Source organism: Parasteatoda tepidariorum, chromosome 9 (genome assembly GCF_982258835.1).
Source record: "Parasteatoda tepidariorum strain Cologne lab strain chromosome 9, Ptep-v5.0, whole genome shotgun sequence".
Taxonomy (NCBI): domain Eukaryota; kingdom Metazoa; phylum Arthropoda; class Arachnida; order Araneae; family Theridiidae; genus Parasteatoda; species Parasteatoda tepidariorum.
Window position 1 is genome coordinate 105,153,624 of NC_141763.1, and position 22,900 is coordinate 105,176,523.

General features: G+C 32.7%; 1 protein-coding gene across 2 annotated transcripts in view; it reads right to left on the reverse strand.

Annotated features, from left to right (window-relative positions):
* Window positions 1-22,900, reverse strand: part of LOC107447801 (vitellogenin receptor) — a 50,409-nt gene that overhangs the window by 18,570 nt on the left and 8,939 nt on the right. For both annotated transcript variants that reach the window (XM_016062826.4, XM_016062825.4), the window contains exons 5-20: window positions 22,043-22,159; window positions 21,790-21,903; window positions 21,191-21,310; window positions 17,945-18,166; window positions 16,119-16,293; window positions 15,837-16,041; window positions 13,430-13,745; window positions 13,137-13,353; window positions 11,588-11,773; window positions 11,130-11,324; window positions 8,462-8,676; window positions 6,910-7,029; window positions 4,925-5,041; window positions 2,830-2,949; window positions 2,519-2,758; window positions 201-326 (exon numbers count right to left, since the gene is read on the reverse strand). In XM_016062826.4, the coding sequence (XP_015918312.1) occupies window positions 201-326; window positions 2,519-2,758; window positions 2,830-2,949; window positions 4,925-5,041; window positions 6,910-7,029; window positions 8,462-8,676; window positions 11,130-11,324; window positions 11,588-11,773; window positions 13,137-13,353; window positions 13,430-13,745; window positions 15,837-16,041; window positions 16,119-16,293; window positions 17,945-18,166; window positions 21,191-21,310; window positions 21,790-21,903; window positions 22,043-22,159 (2,805 nt within the window). The remainder of the gene's footprint in view (window positions 1-200; window positions 327-2,518; window positions 2,759-2,829; window positions 2,950-4,924; window positions 5,042-6,909; window positions 7,030-8,461; window positions 8,677-11,129; window positions 11,325-11,587; window positions 11,774-13,136; window positions 13,354-13,429; window positions 13,746-15,836; window positions 16,042-16,118; window positions 16,294-17,944; window positions 18,167-21,190; window positions 21,311-21,789; window positions 21,904-22,042; window positions 22,160-22,900) is intronic.

Sequence of the window (22,900 nt, forward strand, 5' to 3'; positions counted from 1 at the left end):
TTATTCATCTTTACGCAGCAAAAATTATATGCTGTCCAAGATCATATTGATAGGTGACTATGCTGGACTGTTTCCTATAAATTAAGATTATCTAAAACAATAAGGTCTGACAATTTTAAAATTTTGTTAGAAAGAAAAATCACAGTTAACTGCACTTAACATCCCCTTTAAAAAAAACTCCAAATCAACTTTTTACTTACGGGTGCAATTAGTTTCATCTGTACCATCTGGACAGTCTTTTCTTTGGTCACACACAAGTTTCTTGTCAATGCAAGCTCCATCAGCGCACCGGAACTCTTTGAAAGTACAAGGAACTGGTACGGCAGCTGTAAAGTAATAAATAGCTAAAAACATTCTCCTTTAGTTTAGCATTATTGGGAACTTTACTCAAAGTAAAAATATTTTTAAGAGTAGTAAAAACTTTTGTCACTTTAAAACGAAAGACGTAGGGCGTATCATTTTTTTAAAGTGGGAGAAAGTGACGATAGAAGTTTATGAAATGAAAGCTTCATCTGCGATAGTCTTAGTTTACTTAAGAAAAGGTAGTTGAAATTTTTATTATGCGTTAATGTATGAAAATTCTCAAAATGTTGGTATATGATAAAATCTTTTTCATGATTGAATATCCCTGAACCAGTCAGAACTCAGTACCTAAAAAAGTAATTCAATATGTTTAAATTTGAGTACTGCGAATAGCCGAAAAGTGGCTGGAATTTTGATAGACTCGGAATCTTAAACTACGTAAAAAGTCTTAATAGTGATCAGTAAATTGTAAATTGCATTGTTATTAAATCACGGAGCGTCTGTGGAGATTTGCGAGCTCAAACCAGTCGAAAAGTAGTCACAATTTAGAAAACAAAATTCTGCCTTCAAACACAAAAGGCAGCAATATTGAAATTCATAAATCTGAATTTGTATTTTAAGCATCTTGAAAAATTGTAAAGACAATCTTAGCTCGTACTTGTTCATAAAAGCATTGAGTGAACCTTTCATTGTCACTTTGACATAATGCATACGAGATGAAATAAGTTACTATAGCAAAAGAAATTGTACTTAAAATTTCCTGAACAGCTGTTTCTTTGGCCAAATATAATCCAGAAAATTTGGTAACAGCACTTAAATTTTTTGGTACACAATTACGATTTCATGTATAGTTTTAAAGGGCTAAGAAGCGTCAGCTGCTAAACAGTGCTGAATAAGAAGTACTTATTGTTACAACTGTAATTAATTTTACGAAGGGAGGAACAGAGTGGCCTTACATTCCATTCAATCATAATATGCATTTAGTTAAAAAGGCCTTTACTGCTTTTTTAAAACTATCTCCTCATTTTATTTAGGACGGAATCTTGTGAGCACACAGCTGAACGATAAATTTGGTTTTATTGAAATTTTTTTAACAGACTTAATTTAAACTTTGTAACGTGGTTTCTTTCACAAGGTATCCGTAAAATCTGAAAATATGTTATTTTATAAACATGGAAGATTTGTTTTGAATGTGATCCTTTTTTGTAGCAAATATTCTTAGGGGTATAATCAACATCTTTTTAAAGTTTTCAGAAAAGTACTTCATTTCTGTTCTGCTACTGATTTATATCGTTATAAAACCAGGAGTAGCATAACAGAAAGGAAGCACTTTTACTAAAAACTTTAAATGGCTTACATATAAAATGGTAATTCAAGCATTCAAGATTTTAATATTTTCGAACTTTCCTGCTATGATTAAGGTTAAATTAAGTCATGCAACAGAAGTCGCGAACTATAGTACTAGGAATTTAGCTGCAAATATCCGATATCAGAATTTCAAAAGGATGTTTTGTAATGGATGTACTTGCAAAAGTTAAGGGACATAAAACCTGCGAATTTAAATGGTATTGTTTCAGCAAGGCTATCTGAAGACTGACAATCTTGAGACTTTTCTTAGCCTTTAACAGTTTAGTTTGTCTCAATTAAATGAACATTGCGCAATCTCAGTTATTTCCCTTATAGGCAAGTTTAGTTTAGCAAAATATCACGATTGATCTAAGATTTGTGTAAAATTGAACTGATGGGCGTCTGCCTTGTGATCAAAATAGCGAAAGTGAAGCTTTACTTCCTGTATCGCTTATTTCTGGTTTAGATTTATTTCTAGCTGAGAACTGAAATTCTCTTATAGTACAGGCATCGTAAACATTTTTCAATAGATACACTGCTATGGACTATGGTCTTAAACTAGGCGAAAACTCGCCAACCGGAGATTTTCCTATCCTTAAACTGGACTGCAAGTGTTTTGAACGGTCGTGATCAAGTCATAATTTAGAGACCCCTCACTCTTTTAAAGCCTGCTACGTTTGTTTCAATTTCTAAAAACTTATCTGTTCCTCAGGAGAATGATTTTAATTAAGAGATTAGTTCATAGTTCATTACAGTGTAGTTCATTACAGTGTAGTTTGTACATCACGAGTAAATAGAAAGTATGCAATTTCCGATGACATTAAAAACACAGGACATAGTATTAAGAACTTAGAGTAATAGCACTTACAGCAGTTCCTTTCATCTGTGCCATCATTACAGTCAACAGTGCCATCGCAAGCCCAAGACTTTGGTATGCATTGTCCATGGTCACATCTGAGTTGCGTCTCGTCGTCGCAAGCAGTGGCATGGCAGTCTTTCTCATCACTTCCATCAGTGCAATCCTTTTCCCCGTCACACTTCCAAAGAGTGGGTATGCATTCACCGCCTGAACAAGACATTTGATCCTTAGAACAAGATGTTGAAGGAGCTGAAACAGAAAGGAATGACTTACATTTGGAAGGACTGATAATAAATATACGATTATATTCCACTACATACGACATCCGATTTCGTCAGAATTGTCCCCACAATCATCTCTGCTATCACACTTCCAGTCTATTAGAATACATCGTCCATTTGAACATCTGAAGTCATTGCCCGGGCAGATTTCCACTGGTCCTAAAAATATCAATTTAAATTCACCTTAAAGTTTGAAATCAAAATTAACTGTGGGATACATGTCTGATCAATTAGTAATTTGCTGAGAAGTTGTTAAGTAAACTCAACTTTTATAATACTATTTTACAATTATATTAGTTGGTGATAGAGTAACAAAAAGCTAAGATTAACGTATTGCTTAAACATGAGGGAAAATGTTTTAGAAATTTAAATTATTAATAAGTTATTTTTCTAATATGAGCAATTACAAAGTGCGACGATTAGGACTATTTCAACTGTAAGAAGTAAAAATATTTTCCGTTATCTAACATAATGAATTAAAACAAAATCTTCTTTGAAATTTTTAAGTCAAATACATCCAGATTAAGCCATTCAATTGATGAATTAAATAACATTGTCTAACAAATTCTTAAATTTGACTTTTAACTTTTTAATTTTTAATTTTTAAAATTTCTAATTTTGCTAATTAGTTTTATTACTAAATCTGAATTTCAATAAAATTTAAAATAATTCATTCATTATTAAAGTTTCCCTTTGATCTCCGTATTTAATTTGGCCCTGGTGACAGCAAAAACCAGTTGTGGAAAAATTTGGTAATTTTTGTTTACCCATTCAGGTAACAAAAGTTTACTTAAAGGTTATTAAGAGTATATAAACCATTTCAGTTGTCACTTAAATTTTTTTGCACCGATTACAACTTAAAATTATGAGCTGCAATTAGACTTCAGAAATCTATGAATTTCGCATAAGTTTTACATAAGCAAAGGCTTATAAACTTTTAGAACTAAATATGCGAGTCAAAACTTAAGATAGGGATTAAATTCCTTTTAAAATAGGGTTTCTAAAATTACCGTTCGAAACTTACTCAGTAAAAGTTAAAACCTCAAAAAGGGTAGTTAAAAATAAAACAGCACGTTATGGTTCAGGATCCACGAAGGCTATACTTTTACCAGAAAAGCTCTTGAAACCATTGATCTAAAGCTGGGTGAGCTTTAAGTCGCTTCTGTTCTTGATTTTCTAAACGAAGTATTGAGTCGAAGCAAATTCTATGAATTTCAAATTAAAAAATAAATTTGAGATTTTAGCGGCCATCTTAAGTTTGATAGTTTTTAGTTTGCTTCATGTGTCAATTTGTACTAGTTTAGCATTTAAAAGTAATAATTTTTATTTTAACTTCAAAACTTAATAAACTCGATAACTTCCTTCGTCAGCACTACAGCCTAGTGCAGGCTAAGGCTTTCTCAATTAGCTGCCTCCAGGCAGGGCGACTAAGCTAGAATTTTTCCACCTGTTTATTCTCAAAAATTTTAAGTCCTTCTTAACACTGTCCAACCATCTTGTAGCTGGTCTCCCTCTTCCAGTTCCTTCAATTTTCGAAAAAGTAAGTTTTTTTTAACTAGATCTAAATCTTCAAGCCGAAAAACGTGCCCCAGCCACCTGATCCTGTAGGCCTTAATAACCCTCAAAATATCAAGTAATCTATATTTATTGTATAGCTCATGATTATATAAACTTCTCCAAATATTATTTTCCTTAACTGCTCCAAAAATTGACCGAAGGCTCTTTCTTTCAAAAAATGAGTAGTCTATTTTCCTCTGTTTTATTAATTGCTCAGGTCTCGCTACCATATAGAATAATTGGTCTGATTAAGGTTTTGTATAGATTTATTTTTGTACCAATGGAGAGAAATTTCGATTTCAATTGGTTCCTCGGATCAAAATAGCATTTATTGGCCATCAAAAGTCTGTTCCTAACTTCAACCCTTCTAATTTATGTTGGTAGCAAGCGTACCCAGATACTTAAAATGGGTAACTCCTTCAAAGGTAATATCCCCTATTCTGAGTGACTGTACATGTATTCTAGAGCTTACTACCATAAATTTATCATTACTACCATACTTGATAACAGTATGTTTTAATTCTTAATTTGAAATTCAAAACACTCATTCAATAAATCAGATTATTGAATTGCTTACCATCGCATACTTCATCCGATGAATCTTCACAATCCTTTAAGCCGTCACAAACAAAGTCTTTGGGCACGCACGTTTTGCTTCTTTTACACTGGAATTCGTCAGATGTGCAATTTTTAACTAAAAAGATTCACAATTTAAAACACTCAATTTAAGGATTCTGCAAAAGTTGTTTGAACTATTTACTGAACTTTCATTGCAGTTTAATTAAAAGCACATCTACAGGTTAGCACTTTAAAAATGATTAAGAAAAATTTGACATGTCGAATAGATTGGAATAATTTAAAATGATTTTATAGCTCTATAACTACGTAGCAATGCGGACTCAGAAACGAGGGGGGATTTCTGTCTTGTAAAAAAGATTTAATGGTTTTAGACTAATCCATTAATGACTAACCATAAAAAGTGCTATGAAAAGCACCTGTGCGAAAAAGTGGTAGTGTGTTATGTTTACACCTAGAGGATATTTCTTCCTTCTACTTACCACTTTAGTTTAAAAATGTAGATTTCACATCCACATATAAATATTAATTTTAAGCAAACTGATTTCTTATCTTCACAAAACTCTAACAATGCAACTTCCAACATCTTTTGCAAAACTTTTTTTAAATGAAAAATTGGCACAAATGGGTTAAATTTTCAGAAACTTTACCCAGCACCAGAAAATTATTGCAGGGAGCTTAAATTTCATAGTGAATCCTTTGGGGCAGAGGTTAATCATGTATCAGATATGTCTATAATGTGTCAGATGTGTGGATTAAGTGAAATTTACTAAATTTTTAAATGTTTTATAGCTAGGAGCGTATAAATTTCAATTAGGTTTTGAATTTTTTCAGAACATTATTCCTTCAAGAATTTCGAAAAGATAAAAGAAACATTAAATTTAAAACTATATGGGCACACTTGCTTAAGAATCAACAAGAGGAATCAAAAATACAGCAGTGAGATATTTTATCATTAATAAAATTAAAGTATTCTACTTCTACAGTATTGAAAATTCATATAAACAATTGCGTCAAACTTTGAACTTGAAAGAATTTACACTTTTGTCACAGAGACTAGACACTACACATTTTTGTAAAGCGGGAAAGTAAACTTTCATATCAAGTGACTTGCCAAATACTTAAACGCCTTAAAGTTGTAACTGCGCCAAAGATAGATTCCCTTAATAGTTTTGAGTCAGAAGTTTAGAACGAAGCCTCCGATAGTCGTGGAAAGTATCAGATTTCCAGGCTCCTTCATATTGCGAAGCAAGTTTTCCCATGTTGTTAAACAGAAACTTCAGATTTCTTTAAACTTTTTCAAAACCAAAGCGTGAAAATCCGGGTAATTTACAAGATTTGACAGAAATTAAGTGGGGTAACTGTAGTTATGTTTTAAAAATCCGATACAAGCTTTACTGTTTTAACCAAAACTTCAGATATTTTCGTATACAAGTATTTACAGATTGTTGATAATTATGCTGGTTGTGCTGTTCCAAAAACTTTCAAGATTACGATAAAATCATTACATTTTATTGCAGAGTGCTATGTTTATTTTTAGCTTTTAAATATATTCCTAACCAAAACGATCGTGAACAGATAAGTTATACGGGCAGATGTAGTTTTATTTGAACGTTTCTATTTTTTTCTATTGGCTATACTACTGTTTGCATGCAACTAATCGATGTGCTGATATTAAGTCAACACCTAAAGTACCTGAAATTCTTAAAAGTTCGATTATTCTAAGAAGTATCAAAATTCTTTCAATTTGAAACAATGATAAACTTGTTTGGAGCGCGTAAAATAGGCACCCATTCTTAAAACTAGTCAGACGTGAATGAGGAATTTCTTTTTTTTTTTTAAGAGATTTAATTTGACACTCGAAACAAGTTTAATTTATTACCATCTTCATACTTTTAAAGAAAATTAAGTTATTAAATCAATTATATCAGTTTCTTGGAATTGTTCATTTAATGCTAGACTCATTATATTTAAAACAAAATTTACTCGTGCAAGTGACTCCATCATTAGAAAGCACCATTCCAGTAGTGCAGGCACATGCACGGCCTCCTTCAGCTGTAAGGCAAAGATGACTGCAACCTCCGTTGTTCACGGAACATATAAAATCTGAAATAAATGCATTTAGTTTTTCAATGTCATTCAAAAATACTAAGATATTTAGTTTAATTTAAAATACGTTTACTTACTGACAGTTTTTAAAATGTGGGAATAGATAGATCTAAATTTCAAGATTTATCAATTACGTTTGCATTTAGTTGAAAATAAAAATTTACTTTTAAGAGAAAGGAATCCTTATAAATTCTATAAATATCTTAAATATTTTTGCTAATAAAAGTGTCTAATTTAGACTATCATATTAAGCCAATTTAATTTAATATTAAATCAGTATTAATACAATTAGTTAACCTAATAAGAGCATGTAGTAAATGGAACAGTTACTTTACAAAATCCCCAAAGCATGTTGCGGCAATATATTACTTACTCTGTGAATGGTTATGAAAAGCTATTCAGCGTTTAGATCTATTTAGATCAATTTTTCTAAAATATAACGTTAGTACTTTCAATTTTAAAATGTTCCAGTATTTAAGTCTTATGTTATATTAAAAATTTCTGTAACAAAACACTTTTATTGCTAAAAATCAGACAAAAGTCAAATTTAGGGATATATGTATCGGGATTGCTTTAGGCAATCTGATGTCATAAGATTATAGGAAAGAATTAATGTTTTGTTTAAGAGCAAATAATTTTAAATTCTTGAAATTTTTCGATGCAACGTTTTTCAAAAATACACAGCAAAACAATTTTAAAATCTTACACAAAGATCAAATTTTTTTTAAAAATTAAAGATATTTTACTGATTTAATTTTAAGGAAAAAAACAGATCATTTTGACTCATTACCCACCATTAACTCATTAAAGCTCCACTCTCGATTTTTCAATGATATGTTGCAGATTAAATAGCACGGAATTTTAAGTTTCAAGACCCAACGTCTAATACTTAGGAACATTGGAAATAAGTACTTCTTAAGTAATAAAAATTAAAGTTTCTGTTTTGTGTGCCTTTACAAAGCTATTGCTTTGGCAAAAATCTAAGATTTACCGACCACGAACAAAATTTAAATACAATGAAAAATTAAGTTTGATTCCAGTTATTTGACAGTTTTTAATTGCATACAAATCACATTTTGCTTAATTACCAAAGTCAAAACAATATATTCATGTCCTAAGACAAGTAAAAGCTAAAATTTATATAGCTAAAAATTGCTCAAGTTTCAAAATTTTCAAATATTTTATTGCAATTAAAATAGTTTAATTTCAAGAGTTGCATAACAAAATTTTCATTTTCTATTAGCAAATGGTTGAGCTTTATCAGGAAAAATCAATTTATGTCTTTCAAAGTTTGTGATCCCACTCATTTGAATTTAAAGGTTTCATATAAAATATACCTTTGTCTTATAAAGGGATTTATTAATAATCAAGCGAATAAAAACTTATTTCAGAGGTAACAGTAACCATTCGATAAAAATTAAATACAAACCAATTGATCTTGACCGTATAGGTGTTGCAGAGAAAAGAACTTTCCTTGGTGCCAATTTATTTCGAAAACCAGGCAAGATTATCGTATGTGAGATATTAGCATTGTGCTTCAAGTAGTTTAAGACATTGTTCTTTGTGTCTGTCCAGTAGACATACTCATCACTAACGGCGACGGACATTACATTTCCAAGTCTTCTCAATAACACGCTTGGTTCACTGAAAGAGATAACATTTCATTCATTAGAAAATAGCTTCAAAGAATGCTCAAACATGTCTGAAAAATAAGGCAAAATAGGGATTGAAATTAAAAATTTAGTAATTGGTTCCAAGGATAGATATTACTAGTCCATACACGCTTTCACTGGTCTACTAGAATCTAATACATGTGAAAGTTAAGTGAATTTAAATGAACAATCAGTAGTGGATTCATAATGTTGAATGATGAAATAAGCCATTGACAAAAATCGCTAACAAAATGCAAAAAGCTTAGTCAGTAAACTGATAGTCCAGTAGACTACGGGAATTCGATGATAGTACGAGTGAAATTATAGTTTGACCATCAACGACCACCGTTACTTCAAAAACATAACATATTAACGAGAACAGTCCAAGGAAATTTAAAAATTTTCGCAAGATTAAGGATTAATTTAATCAAGCTAAATTAAGGGTTAACCAAATTAAGTAATAAACTCATGTTTGTGAAAATTGCAGCACCATGAAGGAATTGTCATAATTAAATGAAATTTAATACACAGTTGAGTGGTAGTAGTACAAATAAATGATTAAACTTTCAAATCAAACAAATAATAACAAGAGACCAAAATCAGTATTTTGTGACGCGCAGCAATAAGTGCTGCTACACGACGTGGCATGGAGTCAAGCAAATTTTGAATGTGTCTGAGGAAGAGCATTCCATATTGTTTGCATGCGTACCCAAAGTTCGACTGTACAAGCAACAGGACGAGGATCACGAGCAAGACGCCGACCAACGAAATCCCACACATGTTCAATCGGCAACATATCCGGGGAATACGCCGGCCAAGGAAGAAGTTGTACCCGTCGCGATGCAAGGAAGGATTGAACAGTCCTATCAATATAAGGGCGGGCGTTGTCTTGTTGAAATACAGCACCTGTCAAGGCTTTAAGGAAGGGAGCAGCTTGGGGCTGCAGAGCTTCACTGATCTACCGGTTGCTGTTCAGATTACCCACAATTCGTAGCAATTGAGATCGTCCCTGATATGCTATGGCACCCCAGACCATAACTCCGGGTGTTCGTCCACTGTGGCGTTCGATAACGCACTCCGGAAGGTGGTGTTCACCGGCATAGAATCTGACACGAATGCGGCCATCATGGTACCGCAAATTGAGAGATTCGTCAGAAAACACGACACGCTGCCAATCAGCACGCCAGTCCCTATGCTGGTTGGCCCATTGTAGCCGCAGGTGGCGATGTTTTAGCGTGAGGGGGATCCTCTATAATGGAGTCCTTGAGCGCAGTCCACGCTGCAGCAGACGTCTACGAATTGATGAAGCACACAATTAAGCACCTGTAGCTATTGACCACTGTGCTGCCAGTTGTCTAGAGGGAGCCGTACGGTCCGTCAGCGCCATGCGGACCAGGTGCCTATCATCGAGAGCTGACGTGACATTTCGGGGTCCACTCCCGGATTTAAGAGTTGTCTGACACTCGTCCGTCCACTGCTTCCAAACACGCATTACTGTGCTGTTGTTACGCTGCACACGAACGGCTACTGCACGATAAGACAATCCAGCTTCACAAAAGCCGATGATTCTCCCCCGCTCAAACTCCGTAAGTTGTTGAAATCTCACTCTTTTTCGTCGAAGAGGTATAAGTAACGACTAAGCTAACGTTTACCTCAAGCAGATAACCACCGATAACCATAGACTCCTCGCTGCAGCAGTCTATTTACTCGGATCCTTCAGCTGTTCAGAGGGCGCTGCTCGGCATGCGCTACGGATCTGAAATTCTAATCATTTGCATATCATGTTCTACTTTGCATTTCCTGAAAATTTCAGCTCACTCGCATAAGTCCTTCATGGTGTTGCAATTTTCACAAACATGAGTTTATGTTCAGTAGATATCTATTTGCTTGGCTAAAATTTACCCGCAATTATATTCATCCTAATCCTAAGTTTCCTACGAGACATAGGGTTGACAGGACTCCACATGATGCTGAGAAAGAATTCTGTTTATTGAAACAATGTCACTTATATCTTTAAACACTATTCTGATTGTAAACAGTATTTCGCTAATACCTTGACCTGGCATAGAGCTGTTTTGAAAAATTTGACTAGCATGTTAATTTTTACTTATCAAAAGGTACACAATTTGAGGGAGCATTGAAATTGTCAAAATAGCTCAAAAGATACCATATTGTGAAAACTAAGCTAAAAATTGCCCGCGAGTACTCAATATTACTACTCAAGGTAACAATGACAAATTACTCAAGTATATAAAATTGCTAAAAAATTTCATGAAGAAACGAGCTTTTATAAAGAAAATAAAGATGGCTGGATTGTGGAAGCAGCGTTTATTTAAATCTTAAGGAACTGTTTAATAATGGAAGAGTAGCTTTGATTTTAACAGCTGCTTTAAATGTTTAAAACTTGTTACTATCCATTTAACAGTTCATGTAAATCAGACAAACCTTTTTGGGCTTTTATAGTCCATATAAGCAATGGATTCTGTTTGTGGATCGGCCCAATAAAGAAGACTAGTAGAGGGATGCACAGCAAGAGCCACTGCTGAGATCTGTCCAAGAACGAGACCCACTCGGTTGCTACCATCCATGTTGTACATAGCAATGGCAGATTCTTCACCAACTGTTGATATAAACATACGCCTGAAAATTAAAATAGGAGTTTAGAAAATTTGATTCTGATGGTTTTAGTAAGAGTAAGCTTATACCAAGCATTAGGCTACATTTTATAATTTTTTAATGATCCATTAGGCTGATAAATGTCTTAACCACGCTAATAGGAAATCCGTCAGATTGAGATATCGGATCAGTAATATGTTTATTTAACGCATTATTTATAATTTGAATCAGACTTCCTTTTGGAGAGAGGCTTTTTTAAAATAGTTGAATATTTATTTAAATCTTACCCAATTTGAGGCAGCAGAGCAATTGCACTGGGTTTGGTCAAATCAACGATCAAAGAAGTCCTTAGATTCTTTCTCGTGGAGATTACTTCGACAGTACCTTTACTGAAATCTACCCAGTACAAGTTGTCACTTTTCCAATCAAACGCCAGATCTTTTGGTTCGACAAGATGATTTTTAACAAAGACTCTAAAAGAAAAATTGGTGACAAAAAGTTTTAGAATTTTGTCGTATATACATGAAAAATAAGGTGCATATTAATTTATCCCTCGAGATTCTGTACTGAATAATTTAATTCAGAAATAGATTTTGTAATTTTACTGACTGAATTTATTGGCACTATAAACTAGCACGAAATTAAAATAAAGTTTGGATGAGAACTGAAGAGACTTAATATCTAGCTGAACGTAAGCATTTTGGGGGAAAATAAAATTCTGTGTAAAGTTTTAATAATTTAGTTTTAAAGGTTTATAATGCTACTTCAAAACAGAACTAAATTCTAAAATAAGGTGTTAAATATCTTGATCATGTGTTATATTTAGTAAACTAATTTTTGTTCAATATAAAGCCATAACAGTTTAGTAAAGAGAAAATTTGTTAGGTTGCCTCCCGGTCAATGAACACATTCTATGAAAAATGAATTGAAAGATAAAGGAAATTTTGTAGTTTATCATTCCATACTCAAGTTAACGAATTAAATTTGCGTTGAAAAGAAAGTTTGACCTAAAATTAAAGATTTTAAGGTGTATCTCTGTTTAGTACAAAACTCAAAGAGTTTAAAATACTAATGTACAGCAAAGGCAGGTTAGAAAACTTCATAGATTGAGAAATTGCACTTCTAACTGGGAGCAGAAGGGATGAGGTTTAGAACTGAATAGATCATATGGTCTTTTTGAGAGTGGAGACTTAGTCGTCGACAATATTTAATAAAAAAGAACATGATATAACAAATTCCATTTTGGACCAAATTTACTTATCGTTTAATGGATTTATCTGGTTCGTAAAGTAACGCTTTGAATAGTTTCTTTTAGCCGTAAGGCCCGCTCCTGAAAGAACTTTACTTAACTCCCAAAGAGAAAGAGATTAATCCTTTAAAAACTTTGTAAATTAGAGCTTATTTTATTGAAACTAGTTTAATGCAGCTATTTGGAATTTCATTTCGGTTATACTAAAGCAAATTTTATAGCGCTAAAATAGTTTCTACCCATTTAAATAGATTTAGATTTATTGCAAGAAGTGATTAACAGGATAAAATAGCACTTCAAACTTTGTTAGAACTTCGGTTAAGGGATTCAATTAAAAAATTTATGAACTAAATAGAAACATACGAGAAAAATGACGCATTTCACAAGAGCCAGTTGTCGGCTGAGATACTTTAGTTAAAGCTCTTGAGATCAGTAACATTGTGTGCAAAGTGAATGAAACTGAAGTCTACCTTTGCTCTAACCTAGTTCTGCTTTAAGCTGCCATCATTAATAGAACCTTGGTCTAACATTACGACATTCCCAATGGCTTAAATATAGCAGTCATAGCTTAAATTTTCTCAACTAACCTTCGGACTAAGGAAGAGATATTGACCGCATAGATAGCAGGGGTTCTCATGTCTGCAATATAAAGAGTTTTCGTACTCCAATCGTAAGCTATTCTACCAATATGATCAATGTAAGCTATCGGTAGTTCCGTCAATGCAGTACTTCCCACTGCTTCTGGCTTAATTTTGTATACAGTGGATTCGTCGTTCACAATGAGCACGGGGAATGAGTCGTCCACTGAAAGAATAAACGTTTAAATTAATAAATTAAAATAAAAAAAAATTGAATTTCAAAATATTTTGCAGATACTTACATTTACAAGTTTCACCATTGGTGGCAAGTGTAAATCCAGGTGGGCATACACATTTGTAGCCATTAGATGGAGCTATGAGGCACATGTGACTGCAAGTATTGGACCAGCAAGGATTATCCACTCTTGTTGCTTGAACTGGGTGGTATACATGTACCCCAAATATGTGTTTACCATTTTCTCGTGCCAAAACTGTCATTTTATGGCTGGTGAATTTGTTGCAAGTTTCTAGAGAGTAAGTGCTCCAATCTGACCAGTACAGATTATCTTCGAAAACACTTAAGGAATAAGGATGATAAATTTCCTCTTTTAAAAGAACCTAGAACATAAGATCATAGATGTAGTCTTACTTAGGGAGAAAGAATTAAGAGTTTCAAGCTTTCTATTGAATATAAAGGCAGCACATGGTATTACAAAAGTTTTCTATGCAAAGTAAGAGAGCAAAGTTTTGTAGTTCTAAATATATTGAGAATGATGCATATTTTTTAGCTTCTGAAATGTATTACTGAGTTGGTGTTTAAAGAAAAACTTCAAATAAATCACTTACGAAACACCAATTTGGCTTAATCAGTCTTGTTTAATTCATACCCTGTTAGAAGATTCGGTATAGGGAAAATATGGTAATAGACCACACGTCCCTATCGTGTCATTAAAGGGTACACGACTTTTGGATACAAAGTAGTGTTTGCTATTTCAAATTTTCGAAATTTTACTAACTTTAACTCTGATTTTTACAAGATATTGAAATTTTAACAGTTACTTGTCTAGCTTTCAGTGAATTTTAATTTTTGTTCGTATTCAGAATGTTGGCATTGTAGAACGCATTGTACTGTAATTTAAATTCAATTCTAAGAAAGCTTAACGGAAGAGATGCTGGTATTTCTTGGCTACCTGTTTTGTTCCTGTTTTTAAATGCACTAAAAACCTAAATTTTTTAACGTTGTTTAAAACTTAAAGTTTTCAAAATTTAATTACTACCTTACATCCATAAGCCTCACGTTTCTTTGTGGAGTACGAGTTTTGAAAAAATTTAAATAAAAATATCCCTATTGACTAAATATCAATGGTTACCGTAAAGATTCTGAATGGAAATATACTAATCCAGTTAATACTTTAAAACTGATATAGCGACTAGCTTGAAGTTTAAGCGGGGAGTTACCTCCAACATTCAAAAATAGTTCAATATTTAAAATTTAAGAATTGAACAAAATTCAACTTTTTAACAATGTTTTCTTTGCGTTTAATTAACCTCGAAATTTAGATTTCAAAAATATAAACAAACGATCCACATTGCTTGGATTATGTCGGCGTTCTCATAATTCCGGCACTTTTTAATAATGAGCTGCAAGATAAATTCTTTATATTTTAGCTTTATCGATTATGCATTAATATTGGGTTGCTCGGAAAATAATTTAGTTTTTCCTTCTGAAAATTAAAAACTGTTTCAACAGTAAATAGATATTTTATGGAATTTTATTACTCATACTGGTTCAATATCTTATCTTTTTCTGGCAGCAGCATGATTCTGACAATGATTGACCAAAAAGCAGAACCAGGAGATTTGACTTCATTTCAAGTAAAAGGTATTAATTTTTGTAAGAATCCGACCAAGTACTTTTGATAACCCATATCGAATTCCTCGGGAATGAGCTTTAAAACTTGATAATTATCTTAATGTTTAAGAAGCAAATCACCGACATCTAATGAGTCAATTCCTTCCAGTAAAAACACTAAGAACCCATATCTAACTTTCAGAATAAACCTAGGAGTTTCAAATGATCATGAATAGTTTAATTCTACAAATTTAATCTTTTAGCTATCTTGCGAGTTCTCAGCCTCAATGCTTGTGTTTTCAACTTACACTGTCGTAGTGCTTCTTGACAGTCGGAGCATGTGAGTGCCTTTTCAGCCAGATAGTGGTTATAAAACAGAAATAAGTAAAAATAATACCCAACTAAAAATTTGCCCTTGTTATAGGTTAAATGAAGTAGCATTAGTTTTTGATGGCCTCCCTTTTATTGAATTTTTTAACATTCATTTTGGAGCAGAAACTTTCTAAACCCGGATGATTACTTCGAGAAAGTATTATGAGGAGATTCACTTATTGTTCTAAGTCACGGTGCACTTTGTGTTCTCGATTTTTGCTGATAATTTTTCAGATTAGATTCTGCAGTTTTGATTTAGTCTCATTTTGTATAATTCCTGTTATATCAATGTCAAAAAACGTAAGTAATTCAAAGAATCTACCTTAAGAAGTATACTTTTCTGACCTAGTCTCTATTTCGATAAAATCAAAAGCCTAGGACTGGCGCATATTCGCGGAAGTTCTAATATTAATATACAGTACTTAACATTTCATGGAGACAAGGAAGATTTGTGAAATTAAATCTATACAAATCATTTCACTCACTTTTCTTTCAGTTCCATCCAGAGTAATGTATTCAATTGTTAAAAGATTAGCGTCAATCCAGTACAGGCGATTGGTTGTGTGATCTATTGTAATTCCATTCGGCCATTTTATGTCTTTTGACACAAGTACAGATCTTCTGGAACCATCCATACCACTTCTATAGATACCCCATGAATTCACTCCCCAATCTGACCAGTATAGAAATCTGAAGAGTTAATGTTTGTTAGTAATAGATTAAATCTCTTTAGCCTATTTGATAATAAAGTTCTGCATCATATTTACCCTTCTGCTAAATCCAGAGTTATAGATCTCGGCTTATTCATATTATTTAGGTCGTGCAGGACGTGGCACATTGTTCCTTCCATTTTACAAACCAAAATTTGTTTCAAGCCAGAATCTGTGAAGTAGAGGTTTCTTGCTATGTAGTCTACGGCTATATCTTCCGGTATCATTAGTCCTGTAATTGAAAAAGATTTGTCAAGCCCATCTAGTCAAAGATATGCTGAAAATGATTTCATATTACAGTATTGAACATTAAGTATTTTTCACCAAGTAATAACATAAGTTGCTTGATTTGTACAGAGGCAATAATACTTTTTTATTGGAATTTAATTTTCATAAAATTGGGCACAATTGAGTTTAAGATTAAAAAAAAAGATTTTAAGTCAATAAAAAGTATAGCTTTCAAAGGCTAGTAGACACAGAGCACTATCAAATTTTCAACAATACTGCGTTTCAAAAAGTGCCATGATTAGAGGTCTACCCGTATACTTGACCGAAAGTTTTAGTTCTCTTTAAAAGAGAACGTAAAGCAGACTCGTAAGTTGATAAGATTAATTTTTAAATCCAGCGCTCATTCTAAGTAGTACAAAGTGGTTATTTTAATTGCTTGTTATTTATTTGAAATAATTATGTAAAAATCAATTAAAGTTATGAAGTTAGTGCAATTATTTAAAATTACAGAGGCAACTAAATTGCAAAGTAATATCAGGAGAATCCTTATACAGTCAATCTTCGATATAATTCACTCAAACTTCAAATATCAAACAGCGCTATAAATTAATCGATAAAGCTAGGGAAGTGCCAGGCTGTTAAATTATGTAACAAATGAAAAGTCCCTGTTAGGGAGAGAATTCGAAATATACTTTTCGTAATATTACACCATGGTATATTTTTATAGTTATGACAAAAGCATTATCCTTGACAAGAGCGAAAAAACAATATTTTTCCAAAGAAGTCTTTAGAAAGGTTTGTTCGTAAAACCTTTGTTGAATTTTTAATTTATGTACCCATCTGTTAGAGAATCTTATAACTAAGTTAAATTAATGCGAAATATAACAGAAAGTTACAGTTGATCATTATAGTTGCTGTAAAAGCCAACATATATGAATAGGAAAATTTCCAGATATTAAGGAACCTCTATCAAAAATAAAACTGCCTTAAATTTTGCTTTACCAACTTCCTAACACCGTAAAAATAAAAAAATTGAGACTCATTTTAATATATAACAAAAAATACTATGAAAGTCATTGTTTTAGTTAACTTTGAAAAATATTTTTCAAAGGTTCACCAGTGCATTTTAATTTAAATCTAATGGGTTCAGTGGATTCGCCAAGCAATTTTAAAACTCTTATGTTAATAACTTACCTATAAGCTTTTTAGTAGTCCATAATTAAGCAAACGTTTACCAAGTTAGAATTGGTAGACACTTCTGTTACATTTATGGTATAGTTTAAACCCCATCCACTTGTACAATTCAAATCAACAAGTCCAAAATAAACTTTTATACCACTTTATACACAATGACGAAGTGATTAACGACTCAACGGGGTGTAAGAGGCAAGAAATCAATATTTCAACTAGAAACAACTATTTTCATGCAAGAGATACATGCTAATACCTCATGGAGATAATTTAACTAAATCTGAACATTGCAGCCATAAGTGCTACGATAATATTGCTGCATAATATATAACAGTTTTAGTAAGCAATTTGAGAGATTCAGTAGACTAAGGATTTAATGAAGTTTATTCTTCAAAAGTTAAATCCAAAAAATGATTAAGTTGAAATACAGAATTTAGTAATGTTCGAAAGTGCATACGATTTACCATTGTTTAGGGCTACCCTCATGCCTCCGCTTCCGTCAATTTTTGATGAATAAACTACAGAAGCATTTGAAGGCTCGATCCAGTAAACCCTGGATTCTAAGGGATCAGCATCTAAGGCTGATGCTTGGTTGACAGCTTTATGAACTAGAAAATATCTCTTTGTCCTCAAGTAGAATCCTCTTATTTCATCCTTGTTGGAAAATAATAGAACAGGTTCCCCTCCTAAAAGAAAATTTTACAATATAAAGCATAAGACGTTCCTATGAAAGAGTTACTTCATGCAAACTATCGTAGCTTTCCTGTTTTGCATGGTTCTATAAATTATTTATGGAAATCATTATCATAAGCAGATTATCAACAATACTCGCGTATTGTAATAAGTATGAAACTTTTCTACGGTTTAACTACCAAATCAGCTAATATAAATTCAAGATTTATCTATAAATATGGCCATCAACTAATAATTGAACTGTTTAATAAAATATCATAGGAGTAAAGAATCGAGCTGTTGTAAGTCAGTACACAAATACAAAATTTAAATCACCATTTTACTTTTGAATCAAGGGTGGTCAGATTAGCTAATTCAAATTTAAAATTTTTTATTTCATCTTGTAAAAACTTGACCCTGAGGAATTTGTATGAATAGAGGGTATAAAGCTCCCATCCTGGAAGTAATTGTATTAATTACGTAAAAGTTAACTATATTGCAACATAAAGTCTTGCTAAAGCTATAGTACTGCAAAAGTCTGATATAAACCAATTTAGAATTTTTCATGGTTTCAGCAGAAAATCAGAATTTGTTTCCATGTTAGTGGAAAGGAAGCAGCTTCAATTGATCAGAGGATCCGGGCCACCAATGGGTGAAGTCTGACGTAGCCCCGGACTAACTGCTTTAGCTGGACATACTGGAATGACCATTCAGGCTTAGGGTGACTACCAGGACTGCTCTTTAAATTTGAGCTTTTAGCAATCTAAGTGACTTCAGAATATTGACATATCTACTGCATTTTTCCTAAAGGGTATTTGGATTTTATCGGACAGTTTCATCGCAGTATTTTTTGCATAAAAAATTTAAATTTTATACACTGAAATTAGATTTTGAGACAAGCTGTACCCCTTAGTGGCTTCATCGAAATTTTTAATCCAGCTTCAAATATAAGACATACAAAAGCTGATGACAAAGATAAACGCGAACAACTTGGTGGTATTTAATACAAGATGTTTAATGTCTGTACTATTTGAAATCCGAATGTGTAAGTTAGCTCTCTCCATACGCAATATCATATTCTTAACAATTTCCATCACAGCAGCCTATGATTTGTTCCAACAGTTTTGTTAGCATTCTGGTACAAAAACTGCTCTACAGTTTAATGCAAACACAGCTGGAACAGCGGTAATAAAAATAATCATTCAATGACTCTGACCCAGCGCATATTGTAGCAAATGCCAGAAACGTTAGTTTCTCCTCATTCATTATCCAAATTTTGCATACCTTGTGCTCTTAATTTCAGTTTTAAAGGCTTGTTCCTTTAAGATAAACTTGACCACAGTAAACTTTTCCACAGTAGCTTATGAGACATTCAGTTAATGTTTACTGCATTAGGGAAACAGAAGAACGAACAGTTTCGATTAAGTCACGATAGTATTTAATAAACCACTAATATAGGAAACAAAACAGACTGTCTTATCTATGATAAAATTAAGAGCTAGCGTGCCCCTCTCATAACTCATGAACAGTTAATTTCTTTCGAGAAATTTGAACAGCAGATGAAAGGGACAAGTCTTACCCCCGATCCTAGAATTTATAAATCGTTCTGGAGAGGAGAAGTTCGAAAAAAAAAATGGAAGTTTTCATTGGCTGTCATTATTTCTACATTAACTAGCCATTCATCAAAATTAACTCGTAGATAATTCTGTTTGTATTTTAACAGAAATGTTTTCTAGCCTGTAGCTCTCATTTAAAAACTTTTTTGCACGCACTTTGATTTTTGATTTTTCTTGTATTAGATAAACTACGATCAACGCAAATGTGGCAGTATAGGTGGACTACGCTAGAAAATTAGTATTTCTGGAATCACTAGTTTGTTTTGAATAGTTTTACTTTAAAAAGTGCTTCAATAAAGCTAGAATTTAAATCCAGCAGTATTTAAAATAAAAAGTTACTGAAAAGAAAATTAATGCTGACATTTTACTAATTCGTTTAGGCGAAACTTAAAATTATATTGATGCCAATGATGCTTGATTAATTACGGTAATAGGAGTAGTTGTTTAATATATGCACAAAAATGCAAAACTATTGGAGATTTGGGAACGCAATTTAGGAAAAGCGTAAGAAAATAAATAAATTTTTTAGCCAATGTAGCTCACTTAATTTCACTAATTTAAAAACAAAATACGTACTCTATAAACCAAAATGAAATTAACCAAATTCATTTAGGCGGCATTTAAAATAGTCATACTATTATTTACGCCAATGATGCTTAATTTTGGTAACAGGCACTACAGCTGTTTGTCATTAGTGCAGTTTCAATTAGGAAAGTTTTGTCTTTCTGGACTTTCTGATGAAATTATTCCGCATTTGCAATATTTGGAGGAAACCTCCCACGAGCAGTCTTACGGCAAGGGGGCTAACCAATGTTCTGTCTACCTCTGAGGATACTTTTAAGTCAGCACTGTTTTAGATGCGAGAATTCGTATTGACCAGCCATTGCTGGGATTCGAACCTGTGTCACCTTTGAGATGAGTGCTTTATTTCCTGAACACCATGGCTCTAGATGTAATTTGTTATATTAGTACAATCGGTGCCTATTAAAACTATCAATACAGGGTGATTTTAATACAGATACTATGGGAAAAGTCTAATGCAAAATTTTGTAGTGTTGTTCAGTACTAATTTATTGGTTATTATCTTTTTTTACTCCGTACGAACAGATGTTCAGCTAATGAAGTAAGCTCTACTAATGGACACTACTCCAATGATTACACTATTTCAAGTAAATCTGAAAGCTTTATTTAGCGTCAACTTTAAATGATGTGGTCACACAATATTTACTGTTATTAAACCCCAAACCCGAGAATTATTTCAAAGGTTTTACAGTGTGACATAGCCTGTACTACAATTGGTTAAATCTTTGTTTTGAATGACAAAATCTGTTCTATTTCACGGCTTCCTGTTCTGTTAGAACAGACTACCAGGTTTAGAAACGTATGCAAAGAATAAGAAAATTACATTGAAAAATGTCTTACCTTTTGCTCTACAAGTAGAATTTTCAAGTGAATATCCGTCTAGACAAGTGCATTTATAACTTCCAATTAAGTTCGTGCAAATTTGGCTGCATGTTCCTTCAGTGCGGCACTCGTCGATGTCTTAAAGTTAAAACATAGAAGAAATTAAAGCGTAAAGGAATATAAAAATAAGTAACGGATAAATCAATATTTGAAAGCAAACCTATGCTTACTGGTTAAAGTTTGATAATACAAGGCATGTGTGCGAATTCCAATGCTTCTACTTTTAGTGCGAAAAAACCATGCCTAACAAATGCTAATGTAAGTCCGAAAATAATATCTAACATACATTGAACGGGAAGTCATTAACCTAAAACCTTTCGATGAAGTAAATCACAATATTGTCTTAAGCACTATAATGGACAAATGTTACGTACTAACATAACGTTCACACCTAACGTAACTTTGGGCTTTTAACATATTGGGATTGATAAATCTCACTTTTAGTGGTAGTTCAGATTCTTCGGATTTTATACAACATTGATAATTTCTACTTTAACCGGTTAAACACAAATTTTATTTCTTTATCCATAACAGATACAATGAATTTTAAATTGTACCTGTACAAGTTATATTATCTTTTTCAAGAACGAAGCCATCGCTGCAGTAACATTCTGGTCCTTTTGGTGTCTGTCTGCATTTCTGAGAACATGTGTGCTCAGCACATACATCACCTGAAAAAATAAGATTGAATGCTCTGTTAAACGTTGACTGGCGTATAACACGAAACTTTTGACAAAATTTCATAGACTATTCTGTATATTAATGGCTGGAATCACGGAACGCCCTATACAGTTGAGATTACATACTTACTGCATTGCCTACTCTCGTCGCTAGCGTCAGAACAGTCTTTTTTCCCGTCACAAACTTGTTTTTGGTCTATACATGAACCGGAAGCACAAGTGAATTCCGTAGGTGAACAATTTTGACCTGAAAGATTTTAAGATTACATTTAATACAGTCTAAAGATCAAGTTAAAGAGTAACTCATGAGGGAATTTTAATTTGAAAAAAAAAAACTTGCTAAATCCTACAATAAGAATTTTCTAAATTTATAGCAGTGAATTTTCAGTCAATTCTAATTGTGTAATTACCAGTTAAAAAACTTATTTTAACAAGAAATCAAAGTAAAAAATTTTGATTGCTTAAAATATTTACTGTAAAAATTTAAAAACATTTTCAAAAATACTTTTTTGTACAGAGCGTATAAGTTTCTTTCGCGCATTTCAATATCCGAAACTTTACATGTAATTACTAGCCAGTCTATTTTAAATAGTTTCCATATTCGTTTAATCAATTTGCATCAACAATGTTTAGTGTGCTTAATTCTTTGATGTCTTGTCTGTGAGGATAACAAATTTCGAACTGCTTTCACCTCAGGCAGGGGAATTCTTTTGGCTGAGAAGCCACTTAGAGACACAAAATCATTCTGCGTCTAGACAGGGTAATAGGATCTGCGTTCAGTCTGCTCCTTTTCAAAAAAACCCCATCTGATTTGTAAATGGAAGACAGTTCTAGCATTGACATGCAACAGCTAATTTCTTGTCGGTTATAGTCTGTATTGCTGCCCATTATCCGAGGTCAAAAACTTAATCACCGACAGTCAAAGGCATGTCAAAGAGTGCAACAGGAATGGTATCCTGACCGCAAATGGCTGTTGGGGGAATGCTTT